This window comes from Topomyia yanbarensis, chromosome 2 (assembly GCF_030247195.1).
Source record: "Topomyia yanbarensis strain Yona2022 chromosome 2, ASM3024719v1, whole genome shotgun sequence".
Lineage (NCBI taxonomy): Eukaryota > Metazoa > Arthropoda > Insecta > Diptera > Culicidae > Topomyia > Topomyia yanbarensis.
The window spans coordinates 297,040,733-297,059,821 of NC_080671.1; the positions used below are offsets into that span (position 1 = coordinate 297,040,733).

At 38.8% G+C, this 19,089-nt stretch overlaps 1 protein-coding gene across 10 annotated transcripts in view; it reads right to left on the reverse strand.

Annotated features, from left to right (window-relative positions):
• Positions 1 to 787: 787 nt before the first annotated feature.
• LOC131683320 (PDF receptor) overlaps positions 788 to 19,089 on the reverse strand; it is a 688,155-nt gene continuing 669,853 nt past the window's right edge. For 9 of the 10 annotated variants that reach the window (XM_058965190.1, XM_058965194.1, XM_058965191.1 and 6 more), the window contains 2 exons: positions 4,314 to 4,459; positions 788 to 4,255 (listed from right to left, as the gene is read on the reverse strand). In XM_058965190.1, the coding sequence (XP_058821173.1) occupies positions 4,129 to 4,255; positions 4,314 to 4,459 (273 nt within the window). In that variant the 3' untranslated portion in view covers positions 788 to 4,128. The remainder of the gene's footprint in view (positions 4,256 to 4,313; positions 4,460 to 19,089) is intronic. The other variant, XM_058965193.1, reaches the window with a different exon arrangement.

Here is a 19,089-nt window from a genome sequence, read left to right on the forward strand (position 1 = left end):
CTTCCGTAGTGAATACCGTAGGGCTAGAATAGTCAACTGTTGGCTGGATCAGACTTTTCCCGGAAACGAATGAATTTATCTTCTGTACGAACCGGTAAAGTGAAGCATGAATCAAGCCATAGTATGAAGCCGTTTCCCGAAAACTTTTTCCTCTTAAAGTTACTTCATCTGCAGCGAACTTATATAGGGCGATGCTAGATTCAGCCCGGCTAGTTTTATGAACATATTTATTGAGTATGCTGAAACAAACATAAGCAATGCTTCACTGAAATATCACGAAAATCTGATCTGATCAAGGAGATAAATCATCATAACACCAAAAAACGTCACCATCGAGGAGAGTTGAAACAAGGTGTTTCAACTCGGAAATCAAAAACTTCTCGTATTTCTATTGAAAATATTGAACAACAGCATATAATTCGTAAAAGTGGATTGTTACACTGCAGAATTATGCAGCTGTCAAAATCTAATATCACTTTAACAAAAATATTGCCACATTTAAAACTTTTAAGAAAAACTTACTTTAGTCTATATTTTTCCGCGGTATCACCTTTGAAAGACAATCACTCACTGAATGCCGTAGACATGTATAGACAAGTTCGAACGCACGATACATCTAACTCAAATGCATTGTTGCCATCCCGCTTACTCTCGTGTGTTTACTAGAAATGGCTACTGTTTCAACTCTCCTCTGATTCAACCCTCCTCGGTTTCCCCTAACGTATTTTCGTTTGAACGTTTACACAACTTTTTCGGATAATTACTAATTTTCGGATTAATGAGAGAATTTGAAAAGGTTCATATATTTTATTATAAAAAAGAAGAAACATTGTAAAAATTGTTTTGTTAGACGCGGATTATCGACAATGAATTAATAATTGCATCTGTTGGTATAAGCAATTTCCTGATATATTTTATTTTAACTGACCTGGTCTCCCAAATGGGGCTCTGTAGGTTACGCTGATGTGTGGCACATAACATTTAGTTTTGTGTGTACATTGAAAAGCCGACACTAAAGCTGTGTAAAATATTTTTCTTCGTAGTTTAGGTACAAAATAATTACATCTATAGAGAACAAAATAAATATATAGCTTGTACTTTCAGCTTTTCAAGATTATAAAAATTCCTTAATTTGAACAAATATTCGTGACATAAACAGTCATGTCCGTATTTGTGGTATCATAAATAATATATCTCTTCATTGAATATAAAATGTCCTTAGCATACATAAATTTATCATTGTTTTTTTTAAAAGCTCGATGTGTTTTGCGCTTAGAATTGGTTTCATTTTGGGTGTTGTATACACTAAAGCTATCAAGTAGTAATCCTCGCGGTAGTAGTAGACATCACACACTCGTCCTAGAAGAAATTTTTTGATTTATTATAGAATATCCTGCAGCTTTCTGTGCACACTCGATATAGCCAGTAATAAAAAATTTAAGTAAGTAACAATTTATAACAAACATATCAACTTGCGAACAAAACCTTTTTTCTTTAACCGCAGAAAACACTATGTAACCCTTTCATGCCAATTTTTTTTCTAGTGCATGTAGCGTTTCAAAACTATTTTTCCTAAAAAACGATGGGGTCAAGAAAAGCATTTTTTCATAAAGATAGGTGCTACCCTCGCAGTGCTAGAAGCTGCTCAATTTTTACCTTCCAATGCTCAATACATTTCTCCTAGAACATTTACAATAGTCCAATTGCATGGAAAACGTAGTAAAAGGCAGTCTAAATTGATAAGTTTTATCACTATGTTATATTTAGCATAGTGCTTTCGCATAGGCCTGCTAAGCCAAGACAAGTTTCGGTTTCACTGTGTCTCATCGGCATAAACAGAACTTCTGCTCGAACGGGACATCATGTTTGATCAGTCGTTCGATTGAAACACAAAGTGTGTTTTAGTTTTAAGGGATTTGCGCCAAGCCGGCGCTAATCTATTCCGACAATAAGTTAGTGTTGGTTTCTGATGAGGCGAAGCCGAAACGCAACACAGTATGAAGTTTCATCAGTTTTCAATAATATTGCAACATAACGAAGATATATGAAAAATTCATTTTTCGTCATCTACGTAAACGGTCTCACGGCAGCACTCCTCCATCGGAATCCAATCAGACTAATTGCAATAACTTCAGTTCTAGAGCAGATCCTTGTAACTGTTAATGTTCAAATGAAAGGTAATGGTCATATTTATATTAGCTTTACTTGTTTTTGTGAGCAAATCTTTCCTCAATCAAAAGTTATAGCTGTTTAAAAAGGTTGTTGTCCACAAACAAAATGGGCATGAATGGGTTAAAATGCTCGTTTTGAATGTACCGGTAAACGCGCCGATTGCATATCCATTTGGGTCATGTAGTCATGTGTTATTTTCAGTATTTTACGATGCAGTAGACGTTAAAGATACGCACTCAAATTTCTTCTTTATTATTTTAACCTAAAATGGTCAACTGAAATTTTCTTCGGAATTGAATTTGACATTTGACTCCTTTTTTTGTTGGACTGTCATAAAACTTAACCCACAGAGAACAGACATCCATGATCAAACAAAAATATTTAAAAAACGTGTGTAAACATTTGAATTAATATACGATAAACACAAGCGCCGCCACACCAACCTATCCCAACTATCCGTCAAATCTATTCCGGAACCGGTTCGAAATCCCGAATGGATTCAGTATGGAATCTTGCTCAAGAAAACAACCGATTCCGACTCTATCGGTTGATGCATTTGAGCTGGAATTCATGCTGGGAGTCCGAACCGGTTCCGGACTAGTTTGACTGGGTAGAGGAATAACCGCTGTCAATTCAGCCACAAAAAACATGACAACAGTAGCGCACCTCGTCGCTGTTGTGCTATCTTATGACAAGCGCCATTTTGCACATTTCGAGAAAAACGATTTTTAAAGTTTGAGATTGAATATCTCGAAACTTATAAATGGTATAAAAAATTCAAGGAAGGCAATTGATGCTTCTGTCTATTCTCTGTTAAACATTCAAATTTTACAAAGATCAGTTGACTATGTTGCGAGCTTTTAGTATAAATGTAAACAAAAGTCGCACTCACACGTGTCATAGATGTGTATTGATGACAAAATTTGTATAGCGTGTCATAATCGTGCATGGAAAATTTTCCATAGAAAAAAATCAACTATCAACTTTTATTCATATCTTTGGCTTCATTTGGTCTATAAACAATCAGTGAGATGCATTTTGAAGGAAATAAGTCAGGGAATCTAGCAAAAATAGTTATTTTTGGTTACAGTGTTGCCAAATATGCTATATTTCCAGTTTAAAACTTAAATTGCATTTTTTTCACAATTCGCGCATTTTTGTTTTGAAAATAATTATGCCATTGTGTTTCTGAGATAGTTTTACATATAAAAACATCTTATTCATCAAGATAATTTGAGCCAATCCCACTACACAGTCATTTGAAGCAAAAAATTAAAAATTTCTCAGCACATTTCTCGCTATATCTCAGTAACCATGCAGAAAGTCGAAATTCTGTAAACGCCACTTTGTAGAGATTGTTTAGACAAGTAATGTGGCATATCTAACTCAGTTTACCCCAAAATGGCGTTTGTCATAAGATAGCACAACAGCGACGACCTGGTTTGGATGTCCGAACTACCTTCGAAACCGTTAGAGATTTTACACAAGTTGAATACTGAAGATGGACGTCTGTTCTCTGTGCTTAACCCCTGTTTAGTAAGGCCCATAACGTCCAATAAGTTGATATTTTTTATAGAAATTGCTTTAAAAATTATTCTGTATGAAGTTTTTAAGGATGAAATGCTTTATTTAGAAAACTGAGCGTAGTATGTAATAAAAGAGGAATTGTAGAGTATGTAATAAAAGAAAAATATTATTAATGACCCAATTGTTCATTCGATGTCTCACAATATTGACTTCAGTAGTCTAGTTCAGTTTAATCTTACCGTTACGTATTAAAAGGTTTCGATCGCTCTGAGTTATTCTTGGTGGTTTGGTATATAAAACTAAATAATTCAAACAAGTTCTACGACGGCTTAAGCATTTCTATTTTCTTGCTGCTATCAATAACTTATGGAGATAAGAACAAAATTTGTTCCAAAATGAATGAACGTAACATAAAAAAAAAGAAAACATTCAATTGGATATATCAAAAACAACTGACTCAGGTGGTGCGGGTTCCGGTACTGATTGACCAGAGTTCTTTCGTCTTCGGAAGCAAAAAGATATCCAACTCTTACTGCTAGTATTTATCTCTTTATTTCTGTAATGAAAAGATACGTAAGCTTTGATTTTTCGTTATTATGTCCAGACGTACTTACATAGTAGGATCAACAATATTTGGTGCTTCGTTCTCTGGTGCAGTACCGTAAGCTGCCGAAAACATCGATTGTCGGCGAATAGGCCAGTCGTGATGTCCTCGAATAGATAGATACACACTAAGACTTTTCATCAAAGCATGGCGAACCTTATTAGTCAGGTTAAGAAAGAAAAATGAGATTAGTTTTATTAAACTTGTGTTTAAATCAATAATACACTATTACCAATAAAACTTTTTGGTAACTTTTGCTTTAGGGCTTTTAAACGCAATCTGGTCAGAGAAAGGGTTGTGGACAAGATTCAATCTCGACATGAAAAATGCAGCTATATTCAGGAGCGCGCAACATAATTCGCGATTAAATATTTATGTATTAATAGCGACTTGCATTTTAGTGCCGGTAGCTGAAGTTTTAGGCCTCCTAGCTCCCGATCTCGTGCTAGTTGTTGTATTGGCACTCGAGCTGGTATCCCTCCCACCAGTGAGGTAAGTTTCGCTATATGAACACTCGCCGGTTGTATGATGGATGATAGGTACCAAATAAGGGACGTAGCAAACATGTTCAACACAGTTACTTTTTGCAGTAGTGTCAGCGAGCGTGATGTTTGTAGAAACAAAAGTTGAGAGAATTTTCCCACCGTTTTATCCCAGTTCAATTTAACCATTGTTCGAATCGAATTTGCGAAGATCACACCCAGTATCTTCACAGTTTCTGACGTCTGCAGCCATGGTATACCCATTGGGTTACCGTCAATGAATCCCACGTCAATGGAAGTTGTTTTCGCCAAGTTTAGTCTCGCGCCCGAAAGCCGAGAGAAACGGGAGAAGACGTCATGTATTCGCTCTATTTTTGCAGTCGTGGTAGCGATAATACTTATATCATCGGCATAAGCTACGATCAGGTCGTTGCCGCATACGTGTTCGAGTTGGTTCAGGAGTGGTACCAAGAAGAGGGCAAAACACAAGCTACTGAGAGGATTGCCTTGAGCTACCGACCGCTGTATGGGAAAGGGAGACGACAAATGTCCGTTGACAAGCAGTCGTGACGACGACCTTTCGGCTAGTTGGGATAGCATCTCTACCAATCTGGGGTTCATAACAGTTTTTGCAACCGGCCTATACGGTTGTGCTTCCAGGTGGAAGGTTTTGTTCTCGAGAGTGCGAGACGCTGTATGCGTTTTTGTGGGAGAGAGAGACCAGTTTGTTAAATGTGAGTCGACAGTTGATACGTCGGAGGCGTGGTCAACGGCATCCTCGACAAGCGGTGTTTTGACAGCAAATCGCGGGTAGACGAATTTGCCTACCGCGGTGGCAGAAATCGACAGTGATCGTGCCTGTACACACAGAAAAAAATATATTGTATTGGTGTCGTCGGGCAATTCTAATCGACGAGAGGGAAGCGTCACAGGTAGACCCACTTGCTCTATTTGTCTACCGCAGAAGTGGTTTCGACGAATAAGGAAAACAAGTGGCACCGAAAAGTGCCGCATCGACAGTGGGATTTTCGCAGCAAGCCACAGGTAGCCACATTTGTCTACCGAGGTGGTAGAAACGGAGAGAGCGCGCTTGTGGTGGTGATTCCGACGAGCAGCTTAATCGGAGAGAGTTTTGAAGTGTTGCAGGTAGGCCTATTTCTCTACTGAAGAAGCAACGCGACGAAGAAGGACAGCAAGTGTCACATTGTCAAACAACGGGCACCGAGTTTACAACGTAACACATGAGGTGTGTTCTATCGGTGTCTTCGTCACCTAAGAGATAGCAGATAACAGGTATATTTTTCATTCCTTTTTGTAATAGTTTTTCTTGCTAGGTAAAATGGATGACGAGATGGGAGAACGAGTAACAGACCCTCCCCCTAAGCCTTCTGCTGAAAATGTAAACCCGATTAGAATTAAAATTTACCCAGAGTCGTTAACGGGACCATGGATTGTATTTATTAGGCGTAATGTAAAGGCGCTAAATATCATTCAAATTTCGAAAGATTTGGCTTCGCGATTCTCGGATGTAAAAGAGATAGTCAAAGTTAATAAAGATAAAATACGCATTGTCGTTGGTAGTCTCAAACAAGCCAATGCAATTGCTTCTTGCGAGCTTTTTACGCGTGAATATAGAGCGTATATTCCTTCAAAGGAAATTGAAATTGATGGGGTCATCACAGAATCGAGTTTGACTGTTGATGACTTAATTAAGCATGGGGTTGGTCGTTTCAAAGACACCATACTTAAAGACGTAAAGATACTTGAATGCAAGCAATTGCATTCAGTATCACACGAAGGAGATAAAAAAGTTTATCGACTGTCCGACTCATTTCGAGTGACTTTCGCTGGGTCTGCGCTGCCCAACTATGTCATTATCGATAAGATTCGTCTCCCTGTTCGCCTTTTTATCCCTCGTGTAATGAATTTCCTTAATTGTAAACAGCTTGGCCACACAGCCACTTACTGTTCCAATAAGGCACGGTGTGGCAAATGTGGGGGTTCTCATCAAGAGGATACATGCAATGAAAATTCAGAAAAATGTTTAATGTGCGGAGAAAACTCGCATGAGCTCCCTGCATGCCCCATTTATAAATTGTGCGAGGATAAAATTAAACGATCCTTGAAGGAGAGGTCTAAGCGCTCCTATGCAGAAATGTTGAAAAATGCTACCCCTAAACCCATCTTCTTAGAAAACACTTACACATCTCTATTTTCGGAACAGTCTGACTCTGACGGAGCGTGCGAAGGTACATCATTTGTTTTACCCGGAAATTCCAGAAAAAGAAAACAGTCTTCTTTTCCCAAGCTGCCAAGAAAGGGTCTTAACATTTCTCCACCAATAGATAAACTGCACCTAAAACCGAAAAATTCCGATTTAAAACTGAAATCAATTCGGCCCGGTTTTGGGAACGTACAATCCAAACAGAACACCATTACTGGAAATAATAAAATTTCGACTTCCTCTGAGCCTCAGCCGGGGGTAGGATTATTGAAATTTTCTGAAATTGTTGATTGGATTTTTAAAGCATTCAACATTTCTGAACCACTAAAGAGTATACTTTCAGCTTTCCTCCCAACAATTAGAACATTTTTAGAGCAGCTGATTGCTCAATGGCCCATCCTTGCAGCAATTATATCTTTCAATGGTTAATTCAACTCCTAAGGTGAAAGACTCCATCACTGTTTTACAGTGGAATTGCAGAAGTATCATACCAAAAATTGATTCCTTAAAAATTTTACTGCATAATTTAAAATGCGATGCTTTTGCTCTATGTGAAACATGGCTTACCTCAAACATTCGCCTAGACCGAGACACCCCGTATGAAGGAGTGCTTCTAGGAATTAAAAAGTGCTATTCTTTCTATAGAATTACCACCTCCATGATTGCTGGCATTGAGGCTGTAGCAGTCCAAACGAATATTAAAGGCAAAGACATGTCTATCGCTTCTATATATATACCTCCCAAAGTTCAAATTGGACAACGTCAAATTTTTGAGGTAGTGGAATCCATGGCTGCTCCACGTCTGATACTGGGAGACTTCAACTCGCACGGAGTATTGTGGGGCTCCCTCTACAATGATAATCGATCCTCTTTGATATACAATGTTTGTGACGAATTTAATATGACAGTTTTAAATACTGGCGAAACAACACGCATCCCCAGACCTTTTGCACGTCCAAGTGCATTAGATCTATCTCTGTGCTCGACATCACTTCGGTTAGATTGCACGTGGAAGGTTGTACCTGATCCTCACGGTAGCGATCATTTGCCAATCGTTGTTTCAATTAACAGTGAATTAGGCCTTACGAATTCAAACAATGTTCCTTACGACTTAACACGAAATATTGATTGGAAAACATACGAAACATTAATTTCCACTTCTCTTGCTTCGACAGAAGAGCTACCCCCTACCGAAGAATATGAATTCCTAGCGGGTTTAATTATTGAAGCAGCAGAACAAGCCCAAACGAAATGCAATCCTGGAATGACAATAAATAGACGGCCCCCTAATCCTTGGTGGGACAAAGAGTGCTCTGATGCATATGAAGCTAAACAAGTTGCCTACAAAGAAATTATGAAACAGAAAGGGGGTATACGTGAGAACTTTGAAAATTATTTCATTTTGCAAAACAAATTTGACATTATACGTCGTGCCAAAAAGTCTAGTTATTGGAGACGCTTCGTTGATGGCTTGTCAAGAGAAACATCAATGAGTACTTTTTGGAACACAGCCAGGAGAATGAGGAATCGAAAAGTGACTAATGAAAGCGAAGATTTTTCGAATCGTTGGATATTTAATTTTGCCAAGAAAATCTGTCCAGATTCTGCTCCTGCGCAGAAAATCATTCGCGATGCTCCCACAAGTAACGATTTCATAGATTCGCCTTTGACAATGATGGAATTTTCAATTGCACTCCTCTCATGCAACAATAATGCTCCGGGTCCAGACAGAATTAAAATCAACTTGGTGAAGAATCTGCCTGACCTAGCAAAAAGACGCTTGTTGAATTTATTCAATAAGCTTCTTGAGCAGAACATTGTCCCGCACGACTGGAGACAAGTGAAAGTTATCGCTATTCCAAAACCGGGAAAACCAGCCTCCGACCATAACTCGTATAGACCGATTGCAATGCTATCCTGCATCAGGAAATTGTTGGAAAAAATGATCCTACGACGTCTCGACAATTGGGTTGAGGCGAACGGCTTGCTCTCAGATACCCAGTTTGGTTTTCGGAGAGGAAAGGGAACGAATGATTGCCTGGCGCTACTTTCGTCAGAAATCCAACTCGCTTACGCAAAAAAAAAGAACAAATGGCGTCTGTGTTCTTAGACATAAAAGGAGCATTCGACTCTGTTTCCATTGATGTTCTCTCAGAGAAACTACATCAATGTGGTCTTTCACCAATGTTAAATAATTATTTATACAACTTATTGTCAGAAAAGCACATGCATTTTTCATATGGCGATTTGGCAACATTCAGAATAAGTTACATGGGCCTCCCACAAGGTTCTTGTTTAAGCCCCCTTCTCTACAATTTTTACGTGAATGACATTGATAATTGTGTTGTCAGCCCATGCACTCTAAGGCAACTTGCAGATGATGGCGTGGTTTCTGTTACAGGACCAAAAGCCATAAATTTACAACAACCACTGCAAGATAGTTTGGATAATTTATCAAAATGGGCATTGAAGCTAGGCATCGATTTCTCTACGGAGAAAACAGAGTTGGTTGTTTTTTCAAGAAAGCATGATCCAGCTCAGCTTCAGCTTCAGTTGGTTGGTAGAACGATAGCCCAAGTCATGACCTTTAAATATCTCGAAATTTGGTTCGATTCTAAAGGTACATGGGGAGGCCACATTAGGTATCTGATAAAGAAGTGCCAACAAAGGATAAATTTTCTGCGAACAATAACTGGATCATGGTGGGGTTCTCATCCAAGTGACATGATAAGATTGTATCAAACAACAATACTTTCAGTAATGGAATATGGGTGCATCTGTTTCCGTTCAGCTGCGAACACTCACATTATTAAACTGGAACGAATACAGTATCGTTGTTTACGAATCGCCTTAGGTTGCATGCAGTCGACCCATACGATGAGTCTTGAAGTACTAGCGGGAGTTCTTCCTTTAAAAGAGCGATTCTGGGATCTCTCCTCTCGTTTACTTATTCGATGTGAGGTTATGAACCCACTGGTAATTGAAAATTTTGAAAGACTTGTCGAGCTTCAACCACAAACCAGATTCATGACAGTGTATTTCAATCATATGTCACAAGAAATAACGCCTGCTAGTTATGTTCCCACATACGTCAATATACTAGATACTCCTGAATCCACTTTATTCTTCGACACGTCCATGCAAGCAGAGATTCGTGGAATTCCGGATCATCTACGCTCGCGTGAGATCCCTAAAATATTCACAAGTAAATATCAACACATAGACTGCCTTAAAATGTTTTACACTGATGGGTCACGAATCAGTGAGGCCACTGGTTTCGGTATTTTCAACAATAATTTTTCAATTTCTCTCAAACTTGCAGAACCCGCTTCTGTTTATATAGCGGAACTAGCAGCAGTTCACCATAGTTTGCAAATAATTAATACTTTACCCCCGAACCATTACTTTATCCTCACTGATAGTCTCAGCACAATTGCAGCTCTACGCTCAAAGAGGATTGATAATCACGATCCATTCTTTTTGGGGAAGATACGAGAATCTCTGAGTAACCTAACAAGAAAATGTTATAAATTTACCCTATGGCCCTGTGGCTCCCCGCCCATTGCTCTATTGCGGGCAATGAGAAAGCTGATAATTTAGCCACGATTGGTGCACTAGATGGTGAAATATATGAAAGACCCATCGCTTACAATGAATTTTATAGCGCGTCTCGACAGAGGACACTTGCTAGTTGGCAAACATCTTGGGACAATGGAGATATGGGACGATGGCTACACTCAATTATCCCTAAAGTATCAACGAAGGCATGGTTCAAAGGATTGGATGTAAGTCGGGACTTCATCCGTGTTATGTCTAGGCTCATGTCCAATCATTATACTTTAGATGCGCATCTCTGTCGTATTGGGCTCGCTGAGGGTAATCATTGTGCTTGTGGAGAGGGTTACCACGACATTGAGCATGTTGTTTGGTCCTGCATTGAATATCGTGAAGCCAGATCACAATTAGTAGATTCTTTACAAGTCCGAGGAAGACCAATCCATGCTCCTGTTAGAGACATCCTGGCGTATCGCGATCCTCTATACATGGAACTTATCTATCATTTTCTAAAAACAGCGTCCGTCAAAATTTAATTAAATGCATCTCCTCATCCAAGGCTAATCATTCACCAATTAAAGTGTCCTAGAATATTCAGTTTTTAAATTTAGGCAATAACAGAAAAAAAGTAAATAAATACAACCGAAAATACTAGATCATTATGAAATAAAACAATGTAAGGAAAAAAGCAAACAATAAAGTGATTTCAGTGTTAGTTTTAGACAAATTACTAGTATAGTTAAAATTAGTCTTAAGGATTTTTGTAACGTGCTATGTAAAAAAAGAAACTGGCGTAAAAAGCTTTTGCAAATGCCGTGTCAAATAAACGCATGGAAAAAAAATCTGGGGTTGATACCGATTGCGCACATGTTCCCGAATAGAAATCTTCGGTTCACCCGATCGAACGCATGGTCCAGATCAAATGAGATTAGTTTCGCTCTTTGTTTGCGTTGGATCAGCTGAGCGATTCTGTCTTTGAGAGATAGAGTTGCTTGGAAAATGTTCCGATCGGAGTTGGAGCATTTTTGTACGTCTCCCAAAAGCCGATGGGCACTCACCACTTTCTCAAGCCTTGTTTTGAAAATGCGGTACAGAAGTTTGTAGTCATAGTGGATGAGTGAGATTGGTCTGTACGAGTGAGCAGTGTCTCCTGTGCCTTTCTTTTTCACCAATACGAAGATGGTGTCCACAAACTTGGAGGGGAAATTAGATGCTAGAGCTTCATTCAACACGAGGTTGATTTCCCGATGGATGATGTCGAAAGTTCGTAGGTAGAATTCTCTCGGAAGACCATCCGACCCCGGAGATCTCCTCGGTGCGCTTGTTTTTATTGCCGACAAAATTTCGGTTGTTGTTATCTCACTCATGCAGTGCTCGTTCGCTTCGTCGTTCTCGGGAATTTTTCTAGCATAAACAAAGTCAGCGTCCCGCTCCTGTTCCGTCTCGTGTTCAGTATACAGCTCTCGGTAATATTGTAACATGTGTTGTTCGATGTCTTCGGAGTGTTCGAGGAACTCATTCCTCTCGTTTTGTAAACGTGTGATCGTCGTTCGTTTTCGCCTGCGCTCCCCAAGTTGAAAAGTGGAGAGGGGTTCAGCAGCGATGTATGTTTCGTTAATCCGTACAAATATGCGCGTGAATTCTCGTTGTAGTTTTAACATTTCTGCTTTGACACGGTTGATGGTCGTCAGCATGGTTGCGTCCCGATAATAGTCGTCGTATAATCGTTGGTGTTCGTGGTGGAAATCATCGAACGCTAATTTTGACTTCCACCGAAAAAAAGATTTTATTTTGGTCTTGGCATACGATAGCCACCATTCCATCCAAGAATGAAAATTGTGACGTTGGCGAGTCCAATACTGCCACCGGAATCCAAACTCTTCGATATTTTCTTCTGTTAGAAGGTGCGGCTTGAGGGACCAGAAGCCCCGGCCTGGTGCTCGACCGAGGTGTGGAAGGCATACTCGTGTTGTGACAGCTTTGTGGTTTGTAAACGAACACACATGCGTGTCCGCCATTCTCAGGTGGCTATCGATCTATCCTCGACATCGAGTTGTGCGTGATGTAAGTGTGGCCGGGAGTTTGTGGACGAAGTTTTACCCATGCGTCGTGTAGCTGGATTTGCCCGACAGCAGCTTGGAGAGCCGGGCTTGAGTTGTACCCCGTTGCGTCGCATTGTCTCAACACGCAATTGAAATCGCCTGCCAAGATAACGTGTTCGGTTCTGTGTCGAAGGTAGTATGCGAAAGTGTTGTTGAAGAATCTTTTCCGCTCGGCTTTCGCTTGGGAACCCGATGGTGCGTAGACGTTGCAGAGAGTTGTATCTTGTATTCGTAGTGCTGTTAGACGTCCATCGAGACTTTTCTCGACGTGTGAGAAACGAATGTGCTCTTTCAAAGCGATTGCGGTTCCCCTTCTGACATGATCTACATTGCTGATTACGTTGAAACCAAGGGTAGTTGTTCGTTTTCGACCTCCTGCATGAAAACGATATCCAATTCCATTGTACGGACGAACGAGCGTAGCGCGTTTAATTTTGTCGTATTTGATATTGTGTTGATGTTGATGGTAGCAATATTGTAGCTGGAGTGCTCCATTACAAATTGCTAATATCCTCAGGCGACTCGTCGTCGCCATAGTGTCGTTTTTTTTCCCGGGGGTTTTCGTAGTGAGCGTCGACTATTTGTCGAAAGTGATAATCGATCGGTTTCCTCATCGTCGCTTTTTCGTTCTGCTGAAGTAGTTCTACGTGGTGCGTCTCCCCCGCTAACCATTTGTAGGCTCGGGGTTTTGAAGATTCCTTCGGTGGGTAAAATCGTGTGTCGACCGGGAGCTAGATCGGTATTGGGTCGTTGTTGCTGGGGTTTGCTTGTGTTCGAGGGTGGCATCGGGAGCATAACCGCGTTCTGTTTTAGCTGTGTGTCCGCTGTGTTATTGGTCGGTTTCAGTATTGACGGCTTAGTTCGGCTCCGGGCGTGCCGGTTGCTTTACGACTTTTGCGTAGGACGAGTTTGCTTGATCTGCGTCAAATTTTGGACCAGAAGCTTTTTATTCTGGATGCATGATATACCACTGTGTACGGATTCATTACAGTGGCGGCAGGTTTGCAGTTGACCATAATAGGCAATTGCCGTTGTTTCCCCGTCTATGGTGACAAAAGAAGGGATATTCTTCTTCACCAGCATCTTTGCAACCCGAACAGCAGTCGGGATGTCACTGAAAGCGTATCTCTCGTCCCACATCAATTCGTGGACAGAGAGCACGTCACCGTATGTCTGTAGGAACTGGATAATTTTCTCGTTTGTCACATCTTCGGAGAGATCAAATAATTTCACCTCCACTGCTCCGTCCTCCATGGTGATCCGTAGTTTGTAGGTTTTGCCGTCGATCTCCGTCTCGTGTATATTGTCGTGCTTTTCTACGATTTTTTGTGCCAATGCCAGTTCGTCGACCTTGACGAAAGCGCAACGGAGACTTCGGCTTGGCTGGATTCGAATGTCGTGCTGTTTATCCAGCTAAAGAATCGAACTAACGAAATTGTGTAGGTCCTCATAGGAAGGTTTTCGTGGGAGTTGCGCATAATCGATGCGAAACGTATTCTCGCGACGGCTCATGATGATACTTGGGCACCCGACGCGCGCGAATCCTAAGCGGTGGGGTCAACGAAAACCCAGGAACTAGCTTTTTAATATCCAAAAATAGAAGAAAAAGCCTGTGCACGACTTCCGAATAACTAGCGAAACTAAAGTGCGTCTGCTTGACTCGGAGAGTGAGCGCTAACTGAAGTTGATAATGACATTAAAAGTCACAAATTTTATCGTGTTCGAATAGCTCCCCTCAGTGTTTTCACCTAACTATAAATATTGAAACTATACACTGAAAACCGAAAACATGCACAGACTGCACACTCTATATCTCTGCTCCCCCCACCTTGGCCACGATTTCAGGTGGGCACATTTTTTCTGTGTGTGAGTACGGTTGTCATTTTTCTTTGATGAATCCGAAAAAACAAGAGGATATGAAGAAGAAAAGCACAAACAGTTGACGTAGTGGGCCCTTCTGTTGCCATAAGTTTTGTTTCGGTTCGGTCATAGTCAATTTAATCGGTTTTTTCGAGGTAAAAAGTGTCCATAAGTGCTCTAATCGATAGATCCGAAGCGAAGCCCGGCCTTTTCTCATTTTCCATCGTACGCCAAAGAATCAGGAGGATCGTTCGGATGTTGATGTTTACTTCAAGGGCCCCGGCCGCCATGCTTAATTTTGCAAGTATAATACTAATACACTCAAAAGTGTCAAATGTTCCACCCTTTCTCTCCATCTTGGACATACACCTCCAATAGCATTCAATGAGTTGACAGACCGAACACGTTCAATCAGAGCTGCCATTTATACAGATTTATCTGTATTATACAGAATTTTAAGCGCAGATACAGACCTGATACAGAATACAGATTTTCTTCAGATTTTCAAAACACAATACAGATTTATAAATATTTTTTTTAAATCTCAATTGACAACATTATTGGCGAACCCTTCCTGCAGCCGTTTTCATTAAGAATTGCCATTTCTTTTACAATTAATTGTCAAATGAGTCATAAAACTTTTTATATTCAAAAAAATAAAAAAAAACTGAGCCGGGAAATGTACAGTTTAGTACTCATTTTAAACCTTTTTTTAATGTTTGATCTTATAGTAGACAATACGTAAATGCTCATCAATTATCAAAATTCTTTTTCTTCAATGAATACAGACAATTACAGATTTTTTATAACATGGATTCAGATTTTCAACTAAATCATCTGGCAGCTCTGCGTTCAATGAACAAAATTCACACCAGAAAAAAGAGAGGCAAACAGAAAAATACCCCATCACACGTGCCGTACGTCAAAACGTTCCATGTCGTTAATGTTGTGTGTGAATGCTTCCAGCCCCCTGTCAAGGACGACGTCTCTGTACAGCCAGCATCACTGCCATGAAAGGCAAAACATTGATTTTGAACCGAATGATTAGAAGCTGTATTTAGTTACAAAATGTCGATTTTCTGAATGATATGATATTAAATCATCCCACAAGATGCAAAACGTCGTGTGGAATGCTTGAATATCGAGCATAGTGCCGAATATAATTCTTTGTTTGGGGCTTTATAGCTATAACGCCCCATATATGTCGGTCGCTGTCAAACTCCATATGATGGTATAGGGTTGGCAGGGGGCTGAATGCTTCTATTTAATTGCATGTAACTAATCTTGACGTTGCACAGTGGTAGTAAATTGAAAAAAAAAGTGGAATAAATTAAAAACGTGGAATAAACTACTCGTGGTTACGATTTAGAAGTATAGTATCTTCGGAAAATTTGATGCTTTGTATCTAGGCCTTCATGGGGTTGCATCAAAGTAGTTCGAAACTCGGCCGCTAGGGCGGTGCTCTTCCTAACTTTTTAATCAGGCATAATAGAAGGAAGGTGTCTTCGAAGAAGTTTTAGGCACTGCTATTATGAGCAACTCTTTCGAAGGTACTAACAATACAGGTCTTCAAGGATTTGAGATAATGCGCTATTTTTGAAAAATAATTTCATTAGTTGATTTTTACCCATAACTCACTTAGCTGTAGCCCGATAGTATATGATTATTTTCCTTTTTTTCCTTATATCCTAGAAAATAATTTACCGTGCCATTTATACCAGTTAATCCAAGAAAGCATATTTTCCAAAAAACCGGATGTCTTTATTTCAGCTCCATCCAGCCTAATTTTTGTTTGAAGTAGCATCTTTGGGCGTACTAGCAACTAACTAATACATATTAGTTAGCGGTAACTTGCGGTATCTCATGTGCAACACTCAAAATGGAAAACATATTTAAAAAAAATTCCTACCATTTCATACAGAGCTATCCTCAAGCGATTACAATTAAGTTTTATTTTAGATCTATCAATATAACTCTATAACGTTCTCGTTAGTATGCACCATTATGTTATCAACACAGAAAAAACTAAAGTGCAGATAAACATCCTTTTAGAGCCACGCGCATTGTTTCCCTTTCGTTGGCCCCTCTTAGCACACATTTATATGCTGAAAAGTTAAACAATAAGCTTAGTGTACCATGACTTAACTGTAAGCACAAACCGTTCTGCAAGGTGCCGTGCAGTTCTGCTGCCGACACTGCAGAATTACGCACAATCCATTGTCTTTGGACACATATAGCGGTTAGAGCACTCTAGTTAGAGTGTGGCCAAGAGGCCATGACGTATCCAAACGAACATGAAATTTGACATATTTCTATTGTGTATACGTCAAATTCCATGTTCGTTTGGATACGTCATGGCCTCTTGGCCACACTCTAACTAGAGTGCTCTAATAGCGGTAAGCTTGAATCTAGTTGGTACCCCCACACCAGCGATGCCACATGTTTTTGTGAAATGTCTGTAGAAGAATAATTAAAATGTCTGTAAAACTCTGTAGATGGTTGTGTAAATGCTATTTACACTAGGTTATAACTTTAAAAGTAACTTGAAATTAGTAAATTATTGTGAAGGAATCATTCGTATTCGGATCAAATTATTCTAGTGCGATTTTGTTAAACACTGTTGCTCTTTTAAAAGTCTGTAGATTTCTGATTACGTCTGTAGGAGGTTGTCAATATTTTTCAATACAAAATTAAGGGATAAAGATGAAAACGATAACGTGTTGTGTTAAGATTTGTTTTGGTTATTTCATGATGTAGATGTTTACTTTTCGAGGCTATGATTGTCATACTTAATGTAATAATAAAAAAAACTAATTTTAAAATATCGACAAATGTTCACACCTCTACCAACTTGAGGTCATCGCAGCTGTCAATTCTAAATAACTATCCATATGTCAACTTTTGAAATGGTTCGCTCTCTCGGTTAAATTTTTCCATTCAAGAGAAAATAACTTTCGAACTCTCAAATTTTAACTAAAGGTAAAAAAATCGTTAAATGGTTCACAGCCTAAGGCGTTTGTACCTGTCATTGCAGAAATGGCTGCATCCTGAAGCCAAACGAAAACAGTGTACAGGGCCGCCATGTTCCTCTTGCATACATCTCAATTATTTGAATCAACTTTTCGACCTTTATGTGCGATATTATGGTCCATGTTACACACAAATCATATGAGGGCCAGTAAGCAAGTTTTATCCCGTACGAAAAACAGGTGTAATCGAATTTTAAATGCAATGCAATATTCTTTATCGTCCTACATCTAGAAGGTGCTACACGCTCATTTCAAAACGCCACATCTAAGAGTTATATTGCAGGTTAGCAGAAGTCGAATCATTTTGAAACAAACCGTCCAACGAAATTTTATAATTGGATTCAGAGATGCAAATTGTTTTCGTTTGTTAGTTTACCTATGGCTATCAAAATGAGTAAAGTTTAATTTGCTCAAAATTTTTTAGTTATTTTAACAAGAGGAAAATAAAAGAATATATAATCACAATTTGTACCCGTTACTAGTTATGTCTTCTCACAAAGAATACGATAAGCAAGTGAGGTTTGTTTATATTTTTACTGTTTTCGAAAGATTAAATAAAAAATTGTAAATGAAACCATGCCATATAGCCTAAGTAACACTTTTAAATATGACGGAAAACAAGCTGCTACAAATATTCTCATCTAAATCGTTATTTAAATGAGGAATTCCACGAAGATCCGTCCGAAAATCTTTAAAATCGTGACCGACCATCTTAGATTCCGATGAAACTTTACACATTTCACCGGCATGGAAGACTAAACATTTTCCACAGGTAATAAGATTATTTTGACTCAAGAGCAACTTTTCAAAAGGGCGTAAACGTTCCCACGTGTATGAATTTAATTTTTTTGTTCGATTACCGTATTTTATACAGCAAAACTATCTGAGAACGAGTTACAGGGAATGAATACTTCTGTTCGAAAAAAATATAAATTGAAAAAAAATGTTTTGTCATTTTTCAACAAAATAAAAATTTCTGTTAAAAAATTAAATTGCGAAAAAACCCATTTTTTAAAATTTTTATATTTTGAGAACAAAAACCTAAAGAGAAAAGAAACATTTTGAAGGTGATTGCATGATGGAGAAAAAATCGGTAAAAAAGTTTTTCTAACAATAACTTCAAACATGTTTTTACATTTCCTACTAATTGACATACAAAACTGTAATTTTATTACAGAATATAATTATAAGCATAATTTAAAATCAAAATGCATTTAACAAAAATCTTCCAAAATGTGATAGTTTTCGAGATATTTGGAATTTTGCTCCATCAAAAACAATTAATTCGTGTAATTATGCTCTTTTTAAAGGTTATTCGCGTTACCCAATCATAAAATCTCAAAAATCTAATGTTTATCGTTTTAAAAACGTAAATGCAACTTTTTCAGTGTATTTGGATCATGGAGAAGCTTTCAATAAAAAAGTTTTCCTAACAACAACTTTTGACATATTTTTATAATTTATACTATTTGCAGTCAAAAATACAATTTTCTTTTTGAATACGATTCTATACGCCATTTTAAATCGAAATGCT